Source organism: Equus asinus, chromosome 18, assembly GCF_041296235.1.
Source record: "Equus asinus isolate D_3611 breed Donkey chromosome 18, EquAss-T2T_v2, whole genome shotgun sequence".
Taxonomy (NCBI): domain Eukaryota; kingdom Metazoa; phylum Chordata; class Mammalia; order Perissodactyla; family Equidae; genus Equus; species Equus asinus.
This window is the reverse complement of record NC_091807.1, coordinates 42,093,046-42,112,026: the sequence shown is the minus strand read 5'-3', so window position 1 is coordinate 42,112,026 and position 18,981 is coordinate 42,093,046. Positions and strand designations below refer to the sequence as shown.

Genomic DNA, 18,981 nt, shown 5'->3' with positions numbered 1-18,981 from the left:
TGGGAACCCAGATACTCAGGAAAGAGAGAAGAGCTACAAATGCAGGTAAAAGAAGGGACGAAAACTCTGCAGTCCTGAATCAGAATGGAAAATATCAGTATGGACGCATGTGGTACTTTGTCTTTAAACAGAATGTCTTACCTCTATCCACCGAAAATGTCTAGAAACAACAGTCAGCCCAACAGCAAGGACTATCCCTAGTATGTAGACTGTAGTCTTAAAATTCCATCCTTACTAAAAGGACCCTGAGAAATGGCAGATTCTAGGCCCGGGGCAGGAGATGCACAGATGAGCCTAGAACATCTTATCCTAACAGCCAATGAGGACAGGATCAAACAACACAAAGGCTGTGGAGCTGAGTGGAAGACATTTGCAAAGGCTAAGGATGACACAGTTTGAATCTCAATACGGATAAGTGCTAGAATGGATTGAATATCAAATGCGATACTAAAAAACAAGATAAAAGAAAAAGGAAGGAAAAGAGGAAGCAAAATCAATTGGCTGCCATGAAAGGATGCCAGTGACCCAACCCATTATTTTGGAAAGGAGTAAATAAATGAAAAGAATTGAGCATTTATCCTGGATCTCCTGTAGTAAGTGAGGAGAAGTTTCTCTTGACAGCAGTATGAATGAGGACGGATGACAGAATCCATTTCACCATTTTGCAACCTTAATGAATTAACAGATCGAGGAACTGAGTGTCACTGGCTGCCAGCACCCCAAGGAAGAGAGAGAATCAGGCGTACTGTGCCTCTTGATGGAAGAACACAGTCCCATCTCTGAAGAAGTCTTATGAACAACTGAAAACCCTCACCTGACCCTCATGGAGCCTAGGAAGCTGAGGAGCTAAGGACTACATCATAGAGGAGCCATCAAACACATAGCCCAGGTTCTTCCACAGACTGGAGGGAGGGAATCCATGAATTAAGAAACAGTAAAAACACCTATCAACCATTAGTGATATATACATCTTATTTGGATCCTGGGTCCAAATAAACTTTTTAAAAAGCCATACGAACATGTGGATATTTGATATTAAGGAATTATTGTTTATTTTGTGATAATAACATTATCTTTTAGAGGAACATACATTCTTTTCAGATACAGAGACCAGGAATATTATCACAACTAAATGAAATAACACAAGCTCTGAGATTTGCTTCAAAATCATATGGGAAGAGAGGAAGTAGGTGGGTGAAGATGAATGAGTACAAGACTGAGCACGCTTGGGAGCTGCGGATGATGAATCCAGAGGGGTTATTACATTATTAAGTCCACTTTTGTACATGTTTAAATTTTTCTCCAACAAAATGTTTTTAAAACATTTAGAAAACTTACAGTGAAATGGTTCATAGGGTGCTAGTCAGGAAAAATGAAAAATTCACATCTAGATGTATTAAAATAAAATCTGCCAACATCAAAGACAATAAGACAATTCTAAAAGCTTCCAGAGAGAAAGGGTAAATCATCTTGAAGGATCAAGAAATAGACTGATATAACTCAATAGTAACCACTAGATGCAAGTAGGCAACATAGTCAGAAGAAAAGTGTTGAACCTAGAATTTTGTATCCAGCCAAATTATCACTTGAACATGAAGGTCTAATAAAAATATTCCCAGGCATACAACTGAAACACTCATGGAGGAAGGTGCTCGAGAGAGAGAGACAAATCCAAGAGCAACAGCAACAGATATGGCAGTGACTGTGAGCACACACTTTAAACTTTATTGCTGTCTTAGAAACAAATAAAAACATACAAAAAGATTAAAAACACCCAGAACTAAAAATCTAGACAATATCAACACAATAAGATATAAACCAACAGATCCAAGAAGCTCAACAAACCCCAAGCATAAGAAACATAAAGAAAACCATGCCAAGGCACATCCTAATCAAATCACTCTTAACCAGTTATAAAGAGAAAAATCTTAAAAGTGCCAGAGGAAAAAAAGACACATTACACACCAGGGAACAGTGATAAAAAACAAACTTGGTGGAATGACAATACTGATTTCAACAATTATTATTAAGCTACAATCATTAAGAGAGCATGGTTTTGTCATAAAGACAATTACATCAATAGATCAGAATAGAGTCCAGAAATAGAATCACACATATATGTGCAATTGCTTTCAGACAAAGGAGCAAAGGCAATGTATTCCTCACAAATGGTGGGGGACAACCAGATATCCATATGCAAAAAAATAAGCTTTGATCCACACCTTGGACTCATACTAAAATTAACTAAACTATGGATCATAGATCCTATTTTATTTAAGGTAAAACCTAAAACTAGAAAACTTACAGAAGAAGACACAGGTGAGAATCTTTGTGACTTTGGGTTAGGTGAAGATTTCTCAGATACAAGAACAAAAGCACTATGCATTAAAAAAAATTGATACGTTGGACTTCATTAAAATTAAAACCTCTGCTCTTCAAAAGTCACTTGAAGAGAATGCAAAGACAAGATAAAGCCTAGGAGAAAATATTAGCAAACTGTATTTATGATAATGGTCTGTGTTCATAAAATAAAGAATTAGAACTAGAATAAAGTTCACAAGGGCAGAAGCAGCTTGTTAACATGGGTTACATGGAAATGGATTGGAGGAGGATGGGGAGTAAGGAAAAGAGCAAGACAGGAAGGGAGGGGAGGGAAACTTTTTATGTGATCCCACTCATGGAACAAATACACGCAAGTGTGTGTTTTTGCGTTGAGGGCTGAAAAAGATGGTGCTCAGTGAAATGCTCATGGTGGTTGTCTCAGGACTCAGAGAGTTCAGGTGTCCTTAAACTTGGTGTAATATTTTATATTACATGTATTATTTATATAATCAGAAAAGAAACTATTATCAGTGTGACAAAGTTTTTTAAATGTGTATTAAATTGGTAAGAAATTATCTGATCAAAAATTTCTCAAATCAGTTCATCACACTCCCATGTTGACATAACATCTAAAATCTTAACATCCTTTTTGGATATTCCTAAAACAAAATGGCCATTTCTTTATCTCTGTTGAAAGTTTTTCTTTATTAAAAAAAAGGCTTATCAAAAGAGCTTAAATATAAAGGAAATATACAATCACACAATGGTGAAAATGTTATTAAACAGGTGAAATAGAGTGCTCCAAAGTTGTTGATATGTAACCTAGTAATTTAAAACATGAATTCTTCCCATGGGTATTCTGATAATTTAAATAAAATATCAGAGACAAATTTAAACGTTGATAAAAGCACTGACAGAATGGCAGAAAACTAATTAGAAGGAAATCTTCAAAATTAGAAAAACAAAAAATACTAAAACATCTATGGTAGTAAAGCTGCTCCATACTGTACAAAAATTACTTATACCAACCCCAAAGTTCTAGGCAAAAAAATGGAAAAAAAATGTCCAAAGAAATTATTCTAATCGGGGGCAAGGAAGATTTCTCCAGAGACTTTTATAAGCATCCCCCAAGAAGAGAGCACTTACACTACAGGTTACATTCAAACATACTGTAGTTATATTAAGGTTAAATTTTTTCTTGGAGAATATGATGATATGGTACATTATCGTTCAAGTGAAGATAATTTCTTCAGTAGACATTTTTAGCAAAGAAAAAACCGGAAGACTTAGAGTCCAAAAGTTGAGGTCTACCCCCTCTCTGGTCCCTACCTGACCGGAAGCGCTCATCCCGTGAGTTGGTGGGCCGAGGCTTCTGCTGTTTGGGCACTGTGGTCGTGGTTTGTGAGGGCCCAGGGATCCTATTCTCAGCTTGTAGAGATGGATCTACTCCTGAAACACAATTTTATAGGAATTTCTTATTTAAACAACTTGCTTTTCCAATTATGGAAAAATCCATTTAAAACAGCACAAACAACTTCTTATATGTTGCTACACAGCATACATGTACCAAAAACAATGATCCAAGCGTATGTACCCTGTGGTGGCCCTCGAAGCCCAGAAGACCCGAGTCTAGAAGTCAGAGATAGAGCTGTGGATGTCCACTTTGAGCTCTCTTTCTCCCCACAGCGCCTGGCCCAGCCCAGCCCTGCCTCCATCCACCATCTCTTCTCCACCATCCACAAGAAGGGTGACCATCACAGAGCCATCACAGGCCCCATCAGCACAACAGGCAGCCACTCGGGGCAGACTCTCTAGGGAAGGTCCTTTGAAAGTGCATTTCTGCATCATAAATATTTCCTGAATCGGAAATGGCCCTGCCCCTTTTCCTGGCACTGTCCATGGTGTTAGCAAACTCAGTGAGAAACAGCCCACAAGCAATCACTAGGGGGTCACCAGTAACCCTTAGACACAGGCAGAAAAGAAGGGGAACGGTGGAGAAAAAGACATGAGAGGCATAGATAACAAGGACAACTGTAGAGCAGAGTGCTGAGATCAGGCCCCACTGCCTCGGCCTGCATGCCTGAGTGCTGTCTCCAAACCCACCTGCGGATGGCTCTGCACACTCTGTCGCCAGGCCGCCGGCTCTCATATCCACAGCCCCTGACCACACAGGCCCTCAGGACAACGGGTGGTGAGTAAGGGAACAGGGTACAAGCATGCAGGGTCATCAAAGAGAATCCCTGGTGTTGAGTCCTAATTTGCTGACACAAATCAAAGCCTTCAGCTGTGCTTCATCAAAACAATCTGTTTAACTTTAGCCTTTGTTTCAAGATGTCTCATAAGATTGGCCAGCAGGGATTTCAGCCCTACTGGCTTCTCCAGCCCTCATCACTCCGTGAAAAGAGGCTGTCTACCCCCACCTCGAACCCAGTGGGTCATTGACTGCTGGCGGACACAATGTGGCAGAAGTGACGTGGTGTGGCTTCCAAGGCTGGTCATGAAATGCAACACAGCTCCCACCTCGCTCTCTGTGACAACACACTGAGAGGACACGTGAGAGGACAGAGGCAGCCCAGGAGCCCAGCTCTAGGCTGCCTGAGTCTCCCAGCACCAACGCCACAACTGTGTTGAGGAGCCCGCACAGGACACGGGCTCTGGCTCCACAGACAGGGAGGAGCTACCCACAGTGCCTGGCTAAACCGCAGATTTGTGAGCAGAACACATAGGGTCACTGTTGTTTGAAGTACCTCATTTTGGGGTGGTTAGTTATGTAGCACTAGAGAATGAGAACACTCCGTCTGGAAATCAATGTTTAACTCTTCAAAATTTGAGCATATATGCATGTATACACATACATGCTTAGAGCAATACTGATCAGTACTGCTATTGGCTTTTTGTTTCTTGCGACTGGATAGAACTACTTTAAAGTTCATAATGGAGAATACATAGAATCTTATTCATTGTGGATTATAAACAGGCATGTTGCAAAGTAATATATATGCACATGGACATCCTTACACTTAATTCCCAAAATATAGGTGCCTTTATTCTTTGAGATGGATTCATTTATTCAACAAAGATACAAAAGCCAATCTGAAATTACTGGATAAAAGGAAAGGTATATTTTTAGTTTTAAGTGATATCAAGAGATAACTTTCCAAAAAGGTTAGAGTGATTCGCACTCCCACGAGCAATGTAGAAAAGCGTCACTTCCCCACATCCTTGGCAGCATTGATGTTATAAAAAGTTTTAGAATTTTGCCAATCTGATAGGAGAAAAATGATTCACTTTAATTTGCATTTCCATATCTACTGGTGGAGTTGAACATAATTTAATGTTTATTGCCCACCCAAATTTCCTCTTCTTTGAATTTCTATTCATTATACTCAGCTAATGAGTCCCTCTAAAAGACCCACAGGAAGCCCTGGTCTGCTGGGGACACTACCCTGGACTATGCACACATTCCAGAGCCGCGGCCCAGCTAGTGGCAGCTCAGTCATTGTGAAATGTGGTCACTTCTACAGAACCAAACATACTTGCTTTTCTTTTCCATTCTAAATTCCAGCTCTCCTATCTTGTAACCCCAGCTCAAAGGTTATTCAAATATCCTCCTGAATTTAACAGTATTTTATAATTACAAACATATTTAGAGCTCTAATCCTTCCGCAGTTTATGTTCACTAATGGTGGAAAGGAAGAGGATCTCAGCCCTGTTGCCTCCAGAGGGATGGCATCAGTTAGTAAATAAATCCTGCCTCCTTCGAATCCTCCTAAATCGTTTCTAGACCCGCTTCCCTTCCACTGATTAAGTCTTCTGCCCCATCTGCCAACACCCTCCTGCTGTGACTATGAAGTTTACATAATCAGGTTTATTTTCTTACAAGTATTCTTTTCAAAACCGTATTGGCTACTCTCAGAACTCTTCTCCTTCAAATGGGTTACTATTTCCAATCCCAGGTTTGGGAAGAAAATCTGCCACAGGTATTCAGATTGGACTACATTATGTTCACACATTAATTTGGAAACTGCCAGTTTTATAATATTAAGCTTTTTCATTTAGGAAATTGGTATGTTTCTTCATATTTTAGAATCTTACTTATTTCTTTCAAAAAGATTTTATAATCCAAATGCAGGTTCTGTGGCTTTCTTGCTAAATGTATTAATAAGCGTTTGACAGTTTATTATCATCGTGAATAAGAGTTTTTTCATTAATAGAAATATTGCCAGAGAAAAGCTTGCATATTTCTTGCATATTTGTCTTCTATAAACCAAAAACTCTTACTAATTCTAATAGTAAGTAAGCCGTCACCTGAGCTTTCAAGGTATAAAATAATGCCTTCCATAAGTGAAGATGGCTGTCTTTTGTCTCACTACTCATCCTTCGTCGTCGTCTCGTCTCGTTGCATTGGCAGCAGCCACCAGAATTAAGTGGTGCAGGAGCAGGCACAGTGAACACACCTGTCTCGTCACCCTTGGAAGAGAAATGCTGCAGAGCATGGTTGACAGTTGCTGTTCATGTTTGGCAAATGGGCTTCAAGACGTTTCAGTAGTTTCCTCCAATTCCAATTTTACTCAGTTTGTTTTTGGTTTATTTTGGATGAATGAATGTCAGTATATAAAGAGTCTTCTTAATATTCTTTTTGTTGATTTATTATAAAATATATCATACCGATACAAGCAGTATAAAGCATGTGTATGGTTTACGAATTATTACACAGAAAAGAATCAAGGTAACAACGACACTACTAAGCTTGAACACTCAAGTGCCTTAGGAGCCCCCTGGCCCCTCCAATCTCACCCCACAAGGAAACAGCGTGCTGACGTCAGTGAAAACCATCCCCTTGTCTTTCTTTACCGACTACATATGGGTTTCTAAACAGTGCAGTTTGGCATGTTTTTAAACTTATCTTGGCTATATTCATTTGTAATTGTTTCTTTCATGCCTCATGATGTTTATGAGATTTGTCCTTGCAGACACATGTTGGTCTTTAGGTTTCCACTGTTTGGATCTCCCTGTATGGATTTCCATTGTACAGATTTCCACTGTATGGATTCCTCTGGACAGATTCCCCTATACGGATTCCCCTGTAAAGATTTCTACTGTATGAATTTCCACTGTATGGATTCTGCTGATGGACGTTTGAGATCTTGGCTGTTGAGGGATATAATGAACATTTCTGTGCGCAGGGCAGGTATAAGGTGCAAACGTACAGAATTTCTCAAGGGCGTGCATGCACCTGAAGGAGAACTGCTGTCACCTCTGCACCTCTTCAACTGCCCCAGCTGTCCACATTCCCCACTGTCTGAATCCTCTCCAACACCCCGAGGTAGGTTATAGCTTTAATTTGCATTTCTCTGATTACTACTGAGATTAAGCATCTTTTTGTTTGCTTGTTAGCTATCAGAATTTCCTCTTATGAAATACTTATTCAAGTCTTTAGCCCATTTTTCTGCTGGACTTTTATCATGTTGGAGAACTTTCTGGCTATTTAAGTTTAAATTAATTAAAATTAAATCAAAAATTCAGTCTCTCCATCACACTAGCCACATTTCAAGTGCTCAACAGCCATATGTGGTTAGTGGTTACTACACTGAACAACGGAGCTACAGAACATCTCCATTATCACAGGCAGTTCTCTTGGACGGTGCTGTTTTCTATGTTCTTTTCCAGTTCTCTGTTATCTTGTCCCATTGTGTGGATTCACTTTAATCTCTTTATGGTGACTTCTGATAAAAAGGAATTCTTAATTTTAATGTAGTCTAGTTTACCAATCTTTTTCTTTATGGTTGCAGCTTGGTACTTTAGTGACTTAAATCCTATCTCAAGATGGTGATAGTTTTCCTCTATGATCTTCTCAAGGTGCTTTGGTTTTTGCCTTTCACATTTAGGCCTTTGATACACCTGGAACTGGTTTCTGGGTCCAATGTTGTGTGTCTTACATACAGATAAGGAACTATGCCAGCACAATGACCTGCAATGTCGCCTCTACTAAGCCCAGTCTCCACATGTGTGCATCTGTGTCTGGGCTCTATGTCCTCTGCTAATCTAGCTGTCTACTCTTGCCCCAAAACCATGATGTCTTAATGATGATAGCTTGATGTTAATTCTTCATATGCTGGTACGGTAAATCCTTGTTCTTTTTTTTTTGAGGAAGATTAGCCTGGAGCTAACTACTGCCAATTCTCTTCTTTTTGCTGAGGAAGACTGGCCCTGAGCTAACATCTGTGCCCATCTTCCTCCACTTTATACATGGGACGGCTACCACAGCATGGCCCGCCAAACAGTGCCATGTCCGCACCTGGGATCTGAACTGACAAACTCTGGGCCGCTGAGAAGCGGAACGTGCGAACTTAACCAATGCACCACTGGGCTGGCCCCCAAATCCTCGCTCTTTTTTCAGCATATTTTGAATCTCTTGGCCCTTTAAACTTGCATATAAATTTTAGAATTAGCTGGTTAAAGTCCACACATACAAAAAAATCTGTTGAAATGATGAATGTGCTGACTCTACAGATCAATCTAAGAAGGGAAGAACTGACATCTCTACAATATTTGTTCTTAACCTAAGTAAGGCAATGTTCCTTACAATAATTATAAAAATAATCATGTTCTAGGGGCTGGCCCCGTGGCCGAGTGGTTAAGTTCGCGCACTCCGCAGCAGGCGGCCCAGTGTTTCGTTAGTTCGAATCCTGGGCGCGGACATGGCACTGCTCATCAGACCACGCTGAGGCAGCATCCCACATGCCACAACTAGAAGAACCCACAACGAAGAATACACAACTATGTACTGGGGGGCTTTGGGGAGAAAAAGGAAAAAATAAAATCTTAAAAAAAAAAAAAATCATGTTCTATAATTACAAAAATAAAATAAATCCTATTTGGGAATGAGATCTATACCAAACCAGAGCTTTAAATTATAATCTATGCCTTTGGATTTTATTATTTAATATTAGACACATCATTTGCCCAATCCTTCTTAATAAAATATGAAACATACAAACGTTAAACTCTACAATCAATTTTTAATCAAGTTTTATGAGACAATATAATTGTTACAAAACACTTGAGTGTGTTGACCTTACCTTGAATAAGTGGTATATAACGTGCAAGAAGCTTTGCCCTTTTCTTTTCATATCCTTTTTGAGTGATGTCACCTAAAACAACAATGGAAAAAGAGAATTAAATTTCTTCTAATGTTTCAAAATTTTTGAATTAAAAATTAATTCATAATGGAAAAACTGGAAAGACTAATGTCCTTCAACTGGTGACTGGATAAACAAACTATGATGCATCCATACAGTGGCATACTATTCACCAGTAAAAAGGAACAAACTATTGATCTAAACAACAATTTGCATAGATCTGATATGCCTATTGCTAAGTGAAAGAAGCCAGACTCAAAGGCTAGTGAGTCCCTTCAAAATGGAAGTGAGGGAAGGGCAGACCATGAAGGGGTACAAGGGAATTCTGGGGGGTAATGAAGCTGTTCTATGTTTTAATTGTGGTGGTGTTCTACAATTGTACGCATTTGTTAAAAACTTACAGAACTGCATACCAGAAAGGGTAATTTTACTGTATGGAAATAACACTTCAATGTTTAACAACTGTGATCAGCATCCCTGAGGAGCTTGGCAAAAATGCAGACTCTGAGGCCATTCTCCAGACTGACAGAGTCTGAATCTTCATTTCACCAAGATCCCTACATGATTCCTGTGCAGGGTCAAGTTGTGGAACCACTGATTAAGGGACCCACAGAAAAAGAGCCCTAGCAGCCCATGCAGTGTCCCTGGGCAAAGACTCAGGAAAAAGGACAGGTGTCCTGATAAATTATCATAAAGAACAGCCTAAAAACTAATTAAACCATCTAGGAACAAGATAGGAAATGTATCTTCAAGGAAATACTTGTCCATCTAAGGACATCATTTGGTTTCTAGACAGAGCTCCGAGTGCTCACAGTGATCTGTCGTGTTTTGGAGACTTTATTTAGAATGAAAATACATATTACAATTCCCACTAGTAGCTTGCTCCTTGGGTGAACCGTGTTCAACAGAAAGCTTTCAGTGTTTTGCAAGCCCTCCTCACCCCTTCCCCACTCTCCCCTCTCCCTCACCCCAAATAAATAAGCAAAGGGTCAAGCTGCTGGCAATCAGAAGATACAGGCTGCTATCACTTGTTGAGTGCTTCACCAAGTATTTCCTTTAGATAAACTTGACCGCAGCATTTGTTGTGTCAAACAGCCAACACCTTTGAATGCCTGACATCTAAATTAAGCCTCACAGAAAGTCTCTGGGTAGGCATTAATATGCCATCCTAGAGAAGAGGAGTCTGAGGTCAGGGAAGCAGTGGGTCCTCCTGCCAGCCAAGCATGAGTTGCTTTGGGTCCAGGCCAGGCTACCACACAGTGCTGGTGGCCTCAAGCACCCTGCCCTCTGCACAGAGCTTCCACTTTGACAACAGCTCGTTCAGTCAGGCCCCTCCCCACAGAGCCTCTCTCATTCAGTCTCATCTATCCTTTCCTTTATTTATCCCTCTGTCCCCACCTTATTTCCCCGCCACCCCCACAGGAACACTATTCTATTGCATTTAGTGACTTTTAATTTGACTATGTTCTGCAGAATGTATACTGCTTTGTGTCCATGTATTTTTACTTTACCTGAATAACATTACATTATAAATCTCACGCTATCGTCTATTTTTTTTCACCAAGCACTGAATTTTTAAGATCAACCCATCCGTGATGCAGTGAGGATACCTAATCCACTGCTGACTGCAGTGGCCCTTGGGGTGTGTCATCCTCATCTTACCCACTCACTAGACATTCACACACCCAATCGGATCTAGGATATGATTTTTTGTTTCATTTATTAAGCTTCAACTTGTGAACAACTTTAAAGCACATGTATTCTTTAAAGCAATATCTGCTAAAAAAAATTGTTTCCTCTGGGATATACGAAAATACATAATTGAGACAAATTTAAATGAAAATTAAATATTGCTACACTAAACTAAAACTGATAAACCCTTATTGAAAAGCAGAGCATTTGATTTTCCAGGATATTTAAAAATTAGGTATTCATTTCCTAGAAAGAGTTCCTTCTTACCTTCCCATTTCAAATGAACATTGATATGGTGAAGGTACAAAAAGAGCAATCAGAAATGAAACATGCTAACTCCCTGTCTGATGTTCATGATATCCCAAAAGCTGTCTCACTTTTTTTTACTGAACCAATTGAACATAACCAGCTACACATTTTCATGTGTAATCAGTTACCATATTTTCACGTATCTAGCTTAGAGGCTAACCCAACACACCATTGAAAACAAAGCTTCCACCCGCACAGAGAGCAAGGTAGAATTTCAAAATAGAATCCAGATACAAAACTAATAAGCTAATAAAGGGACTCGAATCCAAGTTTTCTGACCCCAAGCTCATTAAACACTAAAGAGACAAACAGCAGAACCAGGCTCCCCAATCCACTGTACAGAACTCAGGTAACCCTCACCTGACAGCCAGAGGGAGTCTCAGATAAGGTGGAGCTCTCCCCTGGCCGAGCACCCAGGCACCTGCGAGACTTTGGAAAAACGCCACAGCCCATCCTCGGAACGTGCTTCCCTAATGGTCTGTGAGCTAGCAAGCTAGTTCTTACTAGCCCTTTAGGTGGGGGTTCAATGTGTAGTTGACCTCCACTGCCGCAACCAAAGTCACTTGGGATTACAGATGCAAAATCCCAAATAACATCTCCAAGTCCCTAACTCAGCAACATAATTTCTAAAAACCTATTCTCAAAAACACTCAGCAACTCCTTAAGATCACAGGAACAAGGATAGGCAGGATACATTATGTATAACAGCAAATAATGGGAGACAACCTAATTTTCCATCAAAAAAGAAGAAAGAAGTAAATACACTGCCATATATCATTACTATAGAATACTGTTGGTCCTAAAAAAATACTCTGTTATTTGGGAGGTGGGTTGGGGGCGTTTATAATCTACATGGATTCAGGATGTCCTATTGAGTAAAAAGAGTTAAGCTGAAAACCCATGTATATACAGAATGATCTAATTCTGGTAAAAATAGATAAATAAAACTATATTTATATGCATGTAGGTGTGTATATTTCTGTGTGTGCAGAAAACGCCTGGAGGGCCGCCCAACAAATTAACAGTGATTTATTTATTTAGTGTGGGGTGTGGGGTGAGTGAGATAGATTTCATTTTTTACTTCATACGTTTTTGGGTTTTTGTTTTGGGTTTTTTTGTTTTTTTGTTTTTTTTTGGTGAGGAAGATTTGCCCTGAGCTAACATCTATTGCCAATCTTCCTCTTTTTTTGCTTGAGGAAGATTAGCTTTGAGCTAACATCTGTGCTGGTCTTCCTCTATTTTGTATGTGGGATGCCTCTGTAGCATGGCTGATGAGTGGAGTAGGTCCACACCTGGGATCTGAACCTGCAAACCCAGGCTGCCAAAGCAGAGTGTGCATAACTTTAATCACTTGGCCACTGGGCCAGCCCCCCACATTTTCTTTTCCTGTTTTACTTTGGGGGTGGGATGAGGAAGATTGGCCCTGAGCTAACATCTGTTGCCAATCTTCCTCTTTTTGCTTGAGCTAACATCCATGCCAATCCTCCTCTATTTTGTATGTGGGATGCTGCCACAGCATGGCTTGATGAGCAGTGTGTAGGTCCACGCCTGTGATCCAAACCCACAAACCCTGGGCCGCCAAAGTGGAGCATGAAAACTTAACCACTACACCACTGGGCTGACCCCAATACACTTTTGAACTCTTTAAATTTTTTATCACAATAATCACATAGTCCTTTGTAATTAAGAATATATGGAAGATGGTTTGATAATGTACTATGATTATGTAAGATGTTATTGCAGGAAACTGAATGAATTCTACATACTAGTTTTGCAACTTCTTATGTGACTAAAATTATTTCAAAATAAAAAGTTAAAAAAGTATATGGGGTGGGGGCAAGCTCTGTGGCCAAGTGATTAAAGATCCATGTGCACTGCTTCGGTGGCCCAGGTTTGCGGGTTCAGATCTCAGATGTGGACCTACTCCACTCATTTGCCATGCTGTGGAAGCATCTCACATACAAAAAATGGAGTGAGATTGGCACAAATGTTTGCTCAGGGATAATCTTCCTCAAGCAAAAAAAGAGAAGGATTGCCAATGGATGTGAGCTCAGATTGAATCTTCCAAAATAAACAAATGAAATAAAATAAATAAATAAGTAAACAAACACATATGGGAGAGACTATATAAAATTGGTGTTATTTCTTTTTTAAGTGTCTGATAAAATTTATCAGTGAAAACATGTGGGCTTACAGATTTATTTTCCAAAAGGTTGGGTTTTTTCTTCTATCTTTTGCTGTATTCTACTTTTTTTTTTTTTCCTTTTTCTCCCCAAAGCCCCCCGGTACATAGTTGTGCATTCTTCGTTGTGGGTTCCTCTAGTTGTGGCATGTGGGACGCTGCCTCAGCGTGGTCTGACGAGCAGTGCCATGTCCGCGCCCAGGATTCGAACCCATGAAACACTGGGCCGCCTGCAGCGGAGCACGCGAACTTAACCACTCGGCCACGGGGCCAGCCCCTGCTGTATTCTACTTTTTAAATTAAGACGATTTATTTATTTTAGAGCAGTTTAAGCTTTAGGGCAAAACTGAAGTCAAGGTACAGAGAATTCCATACATTCTCTACCCGCACACATGCAAAGCCTCCTCCATTGTCAACATTTATCAACAGAGTGATATATTTGTTACAATTGATGAACAACACTGACACATCATAACAACCCAAAGTCCATAGTTTAATTATGGTTCACTCTTGGTGGTGTACAGTCTACAGGTTTGGACAAATGCATAATGACATATATCCATCATTATGATACCATACAGGGTATTTTCACTGCCCTAAAAATCCTCTGTGCTCTGCCTATTCAGCCTTCCCTCCATCCCCCAATCCGTGGCAACCACTGACATTTTCACTGTCTCCATAATTTTCCAGAATGTCATATAGGTAGAATCATACAGTAGCCTTTTCAGATTGACTTCTTTCACTTAATAATATGTTTTTAAGTTTCCTCCATGTTTTTTCTCAGCTTGATAACTCATTCCTTTTTAGTGCTGAATAATACTCCATTGTCTGGATGGACCACAGTTTATCCATCCAACTACTGAAGGACATCTTGGTTGATTCAAAGTTTTGGCAACTATGGATAAAGTTCTTATAAACAACTGTGTGCAGGTTTTTGTGTGGATATATGTTTTTAACTCCTTTGGAGAAATAGCGAGGAGGGTGATTGCTGGATTGTATGGTAAGAGTATATTTAGTTTAGTAAGAAACTACCAAATTGTCTTTCAAAGTGGCTGTACCATTTTGCAATCCCACCAGCAATGAATGAGAGTTTCTGTTGCTTCACATCCTCGCCAGCATTTGGTGCTGTCAGTGTTCTGGATTTTGGTATTCTAATAGGTGAACAGTGATATCTCATTGTTGGTTTTAATTTGCATTTCCTTGATGACATATGATGTGGAGTATCTTTGCATATGCTTACTTGCCATCTGTGCATCTTCTTTGGTGAGGTATCTGTTAAGGTTTTTAGCCCATAAGGTTGTTTTCTTATTGTTGAGTTTTAAGAATTCTTTGTATATTTTGGGTAAGAGTCCTTTATCAGATGTGTCTTTTGCAAATATTTCCTCCCAGTCAGTGGCTTGTCTTCTCTTTTTTTTTACATTATTTTTCACAGAGCAGAAGTTTTAAATTTTACCAAAGTCTAGCTTACCAATTATTTCTTTCATGGATCATGCCTTTGGTGGTGTATCTTAAAAAGTCATTGCCAAATCCAAGATCACCTACGTTTTCCTTTACGCTATCTTCTAGGATTTTCAGTTTTGCATTTTACATTTAAGCTTGTGATCCATTTTGAATTAATTTTTGTGAAAGGTATAAAGTCTGCAATTAGATTCATTTTTTTGCACATGGATCAGTTGCTCCACCACCATTTGTTGGAAAAACCATCTTTGCCCTACTGTATTGCCTTTGCTTCTTTGCCAAAGATCAGTTGACTATATTTACATGGGTTTCTATTCTGTTCCATTGATCTATTTGTCTGTTCTTTTGCCGATAACATACTGTCTTGATTACCACAGCTTTATAGTAAATCTTGAAGTCAGGTAGTGTCGCTCCTCCAACTTTATTCTTTTCCTTCAATACTGTGTTGGCTATTCTGGGTTTATTGCCTCTACCCCTAAACTTTAGCATCAGTTTGTCGATATCCACAAAATAACTTGCTAAGATCTTGATTAGGACTGCATTAAATCTATAAATCACTTTGAGAAAAACTGACATTTGACAATATTGAATCTTCCTATCCGTGAACACAGAATATTTCTCCATTTAGTTGTTCTTTGATTTCTTTCATCAGTGTTTTGTATTTTTCTTCATATAGATCTTGTACATATTTTATTTAATTTATATCTAAGTATTTAATTTTGTGGGGTGCTGATGTAAATGGCATTGTGTTTTTAATTTCAAATTCCACTTGTTCAGTGCTGGTTTATAGCAAAGTGATTGACTTTTGTATATTAACCTTATATCCTGTAACCTTGCTATAACTACTTGTTAGTTCCAGTTTTGTCAAATATTTTGGATTTTCTAAATAGATGATCATGCTAACTGTGAACAAAGACAGACTTCTTTCTTTCTTCCCAATCTATACCTTTTATTTCCTTTTCTTATCTTATTGTATTAGTTAGGACCTCCAGTACAATGTTGAAAAGGAGTCCTTGCCTTATATCTGATCTTAATAGAAAAGCTTCGAGTTTTTCACCATTAACTACGATGTGAGCTGTGGGATTTTTGTAGATATTCTGTATCAAGTTGAGGAAGTTTTCTTCTATTCCTAGTTTACTGAGAGTTCTTATCACAAATAGGTGTTGGATTTTGTCACATGCTTTTTCTGTATCTATTGATATGATCATGTGATTTTTCTTTTAGCCTGTTGATGTGATAGATTATGTTAAATGATTTTTGAACACTGAACTAGTCTTGCAGACCTGTGATATGTCCCACCTGGTTGTAGTGTGTAATTCTTTTCATACACTGTTGGATTCAATCTGCTAATATTTTGTTGAGGATTTTTACATCTATCTTTCTGAGAGATATTAGTCTACAGTTTTATTTTTTTGTAATGTCTTTATCTGGTTTTGGTATTGGGGTGATGCAGGCCTCATAGAATGAGTCAGAATACATTCCCTGTGCCTCTACCCTATGAGACTGTAGAGAATTGGTACAATTTTTTTCCTTAAATGTTTGGTAGAATTCACCAGTGAACCCTTGTGGGCCTAGTGCTTTCTGTTTTGGGAGGTAATTATTGATTCAATTTCTTTGTTACATATAGGCCTATTCAGATTGTCTATTTCTTTTTGTGAGTTTTGGCAAATTGTGTCTTTTAAGGAATTGGTCCATTTCATCTAGGTTACCAAATTTTGGGGCATAGAGTTGTTCACAGTATTATTTTATTATCTTTTTAATCTTCAAAGGATCTGTATGATTTCCCCTCTTTCATTTCCGATGTTAGTAATTTGTGTTCTATTTTTCCTTAGTTAGCCCGGGTAGAGACCTATCAATTTTATTGATCTTTCAAAGAACCAGCTTTTGGTTTAATTAATTTTTCTCTATTGGTTTCTGGTTTTCAATTTCATTGATTTATGCTCTAATTATTTCTTTTATTCTATTTATTTTGGATTTAATTTGCTCTTCCTCTTCTAGTTTCCTAAAGTGGGAGATTAAGTTATTGATTTAAAAAAGAAGTTTTTTTTGTTTTGAGGAAGATTAGCCCTGAGCTAACATCTACTGCCAATCCTCCTCTTTTTTGCTGAGGAAGATTGGCCCTGAGCTAACATCCGTGCCCATCTTCCTCCACTTTATATGTGGAGACGCCTGCTACAGTATGGCTTGACAAGTGGTGTCTATGTCTGCACCCGGGATCCAAACCAGCGAAGCCCAAGCTGCCAAAGCAGAATATGCAAACTTAACTGCTGCACCACCAAGCTGGTCCCAAGTTATTGATTTTTTAGATTAAAATATAATTGACATAGAGGCCGGCCCCATGGCTGAGTGTTTAAGTTCGTGTGCTCCACTTCAGCGGCCCAGGGTTTCTCCGGTTTGGATCCTGGGCGCAGACCTAGCACCACTCATCAGGCCATGCTGAGGCAGCGTCCCACATGCCACAACTAGAAGGACCCACAACTAAAATATACAACTATGTACTGGGGGGGCTTTGGGGAGAAGGAAAAATAAAAAATAAAATTCTTTAAAATATAATTGACATATTATGTTTCAGGTGTATGACATAACAGTTTGATATTTGTATATATTGTGAAATGATTACCACAGTAAGTCTAGTTAACATCCATCACTATACAGTTATAATTTTCTTCCCCTGTGATGAGAAGTTTTAAGATCTACTCTCTTAGCAACTTTCAAATATATGATACAGTATTATTAACTATAGTCACCATAATGTATATTACATCCCATGACTTAATTATTTTATAACTGGAAGTTTACACCTTTTGACTTGCTTCACTCATTTCACCCATGCCCCCTACCCCACCTCTGGCAACCACCAATCTGTTCTCTGTATCTACGAGTTCATTTTTGGTTTAGTTATTTTTTTAGATTCTACATATATATGAAATCATAAGGTATTTGTCTTTCTCTGACTTATTTCACTTAGTATTATGCCCTCAAGGTCCATCCAGGTAATTGGTTTTTTATCTTTCTTCTTTTCACATGTATGCATTCAATGCTATAAATTTCCCTTTTATGTGCTTTCACCGAATCCCACAGATTTTGTTGTGTCTTTATTTTCATTTAGTTCAAAATATTTTTAAAATTCTCTTGCGTTTCTTCTTTGATCCATGTGTTACTTAGAAGTGTGTTTTTAATCTCCACATATTTTGGAATTCTCCAGTGATCTTTCTGTTATTGATTTCTAGTTTAATTCCACTGTGTTCTGAGAGCAGACATTGTATGATTTCTATTCTTTTAAATCTGTGAAGATGCGTTTTATGGCCCATAATGTGGTCTATCTTGGTGAATCCTACATGTGGGCCTGAGAATAATGTGAATTCTTCTATTGTTGGATGAAACAGTCTATGGACGTCCATTATTTCCGGTTGATAGATGGTGTTTTTGAGTTCAACTATGTCCTTACTGATTTTCTGCCTGCCCTATATGTCCTTTTCTAATAGAAGGGTGGTTGAAGTCTCCAACTATGATAGTGGGTTCATCTATTTCTCTTTGCAGTTTGATTAGTTTTAGCCTCACGTAGTTTGATGCTCCACTATTTGGCATATACACAGTAAGGATTGTTATGTCTTCTTGCAGAACTGACCCCTTTTATCATTATGTAACACCTTTATCCCTGATAACTTGCCTTGCTTTTAAGTCCGCTGTCTGCTACTCTTGCTTTCTTTTGATGTGCTAGCATTGCATATTTTCCTCCATGAATTTATTTATGTATTTTATTTTTAAGGAAGATTAGCCCTGAGCTAACATCTGTGCTCATCTTCCTCTATGTTATGTGGGACGCCTGCCACAGAGGTGAGTAGGTCCACACCTGGGATCTGAACCAGTGAACCC

The 18,981-nt window shown here is 38.8% G+C and overlaps 1 protein-coding gene across 16 annotated transcripts in view; it reads right to left on the bottom strand.

The window, feature by feature from the left end:
• The window catches only part of DIP2A (disco interacting protein 2 homolog A), a 142,555-nt gene that overhangs the window by 92,990 nt on the left and 30,584 nt on the right, over positions 1-18,981 (bottom strand). For 14 of the 16 annotated variants that reach the window (XM_070489121.1, XM_044751130.2, XM_070489127.1 and 11 more), the window contains 2 exons: positions 9,405-9,476; positions 3,652-3,771 (listed from right to left, as the gene is read on the bottom strand). In XM_070489121.1, the coding sequence (XP_070345222.1) occupies positions 3,652-3,771; positions 9,405-9,476 (192 nt within the window). The remainder of the gene's footprint in view (positions 1-3,651; positions 3,772-9,404; positions 9,477-18,981) is intronic. The other 2 variants (XM_070489123.1, XM_070489128.1) reach the window with 1 other exon arrangement.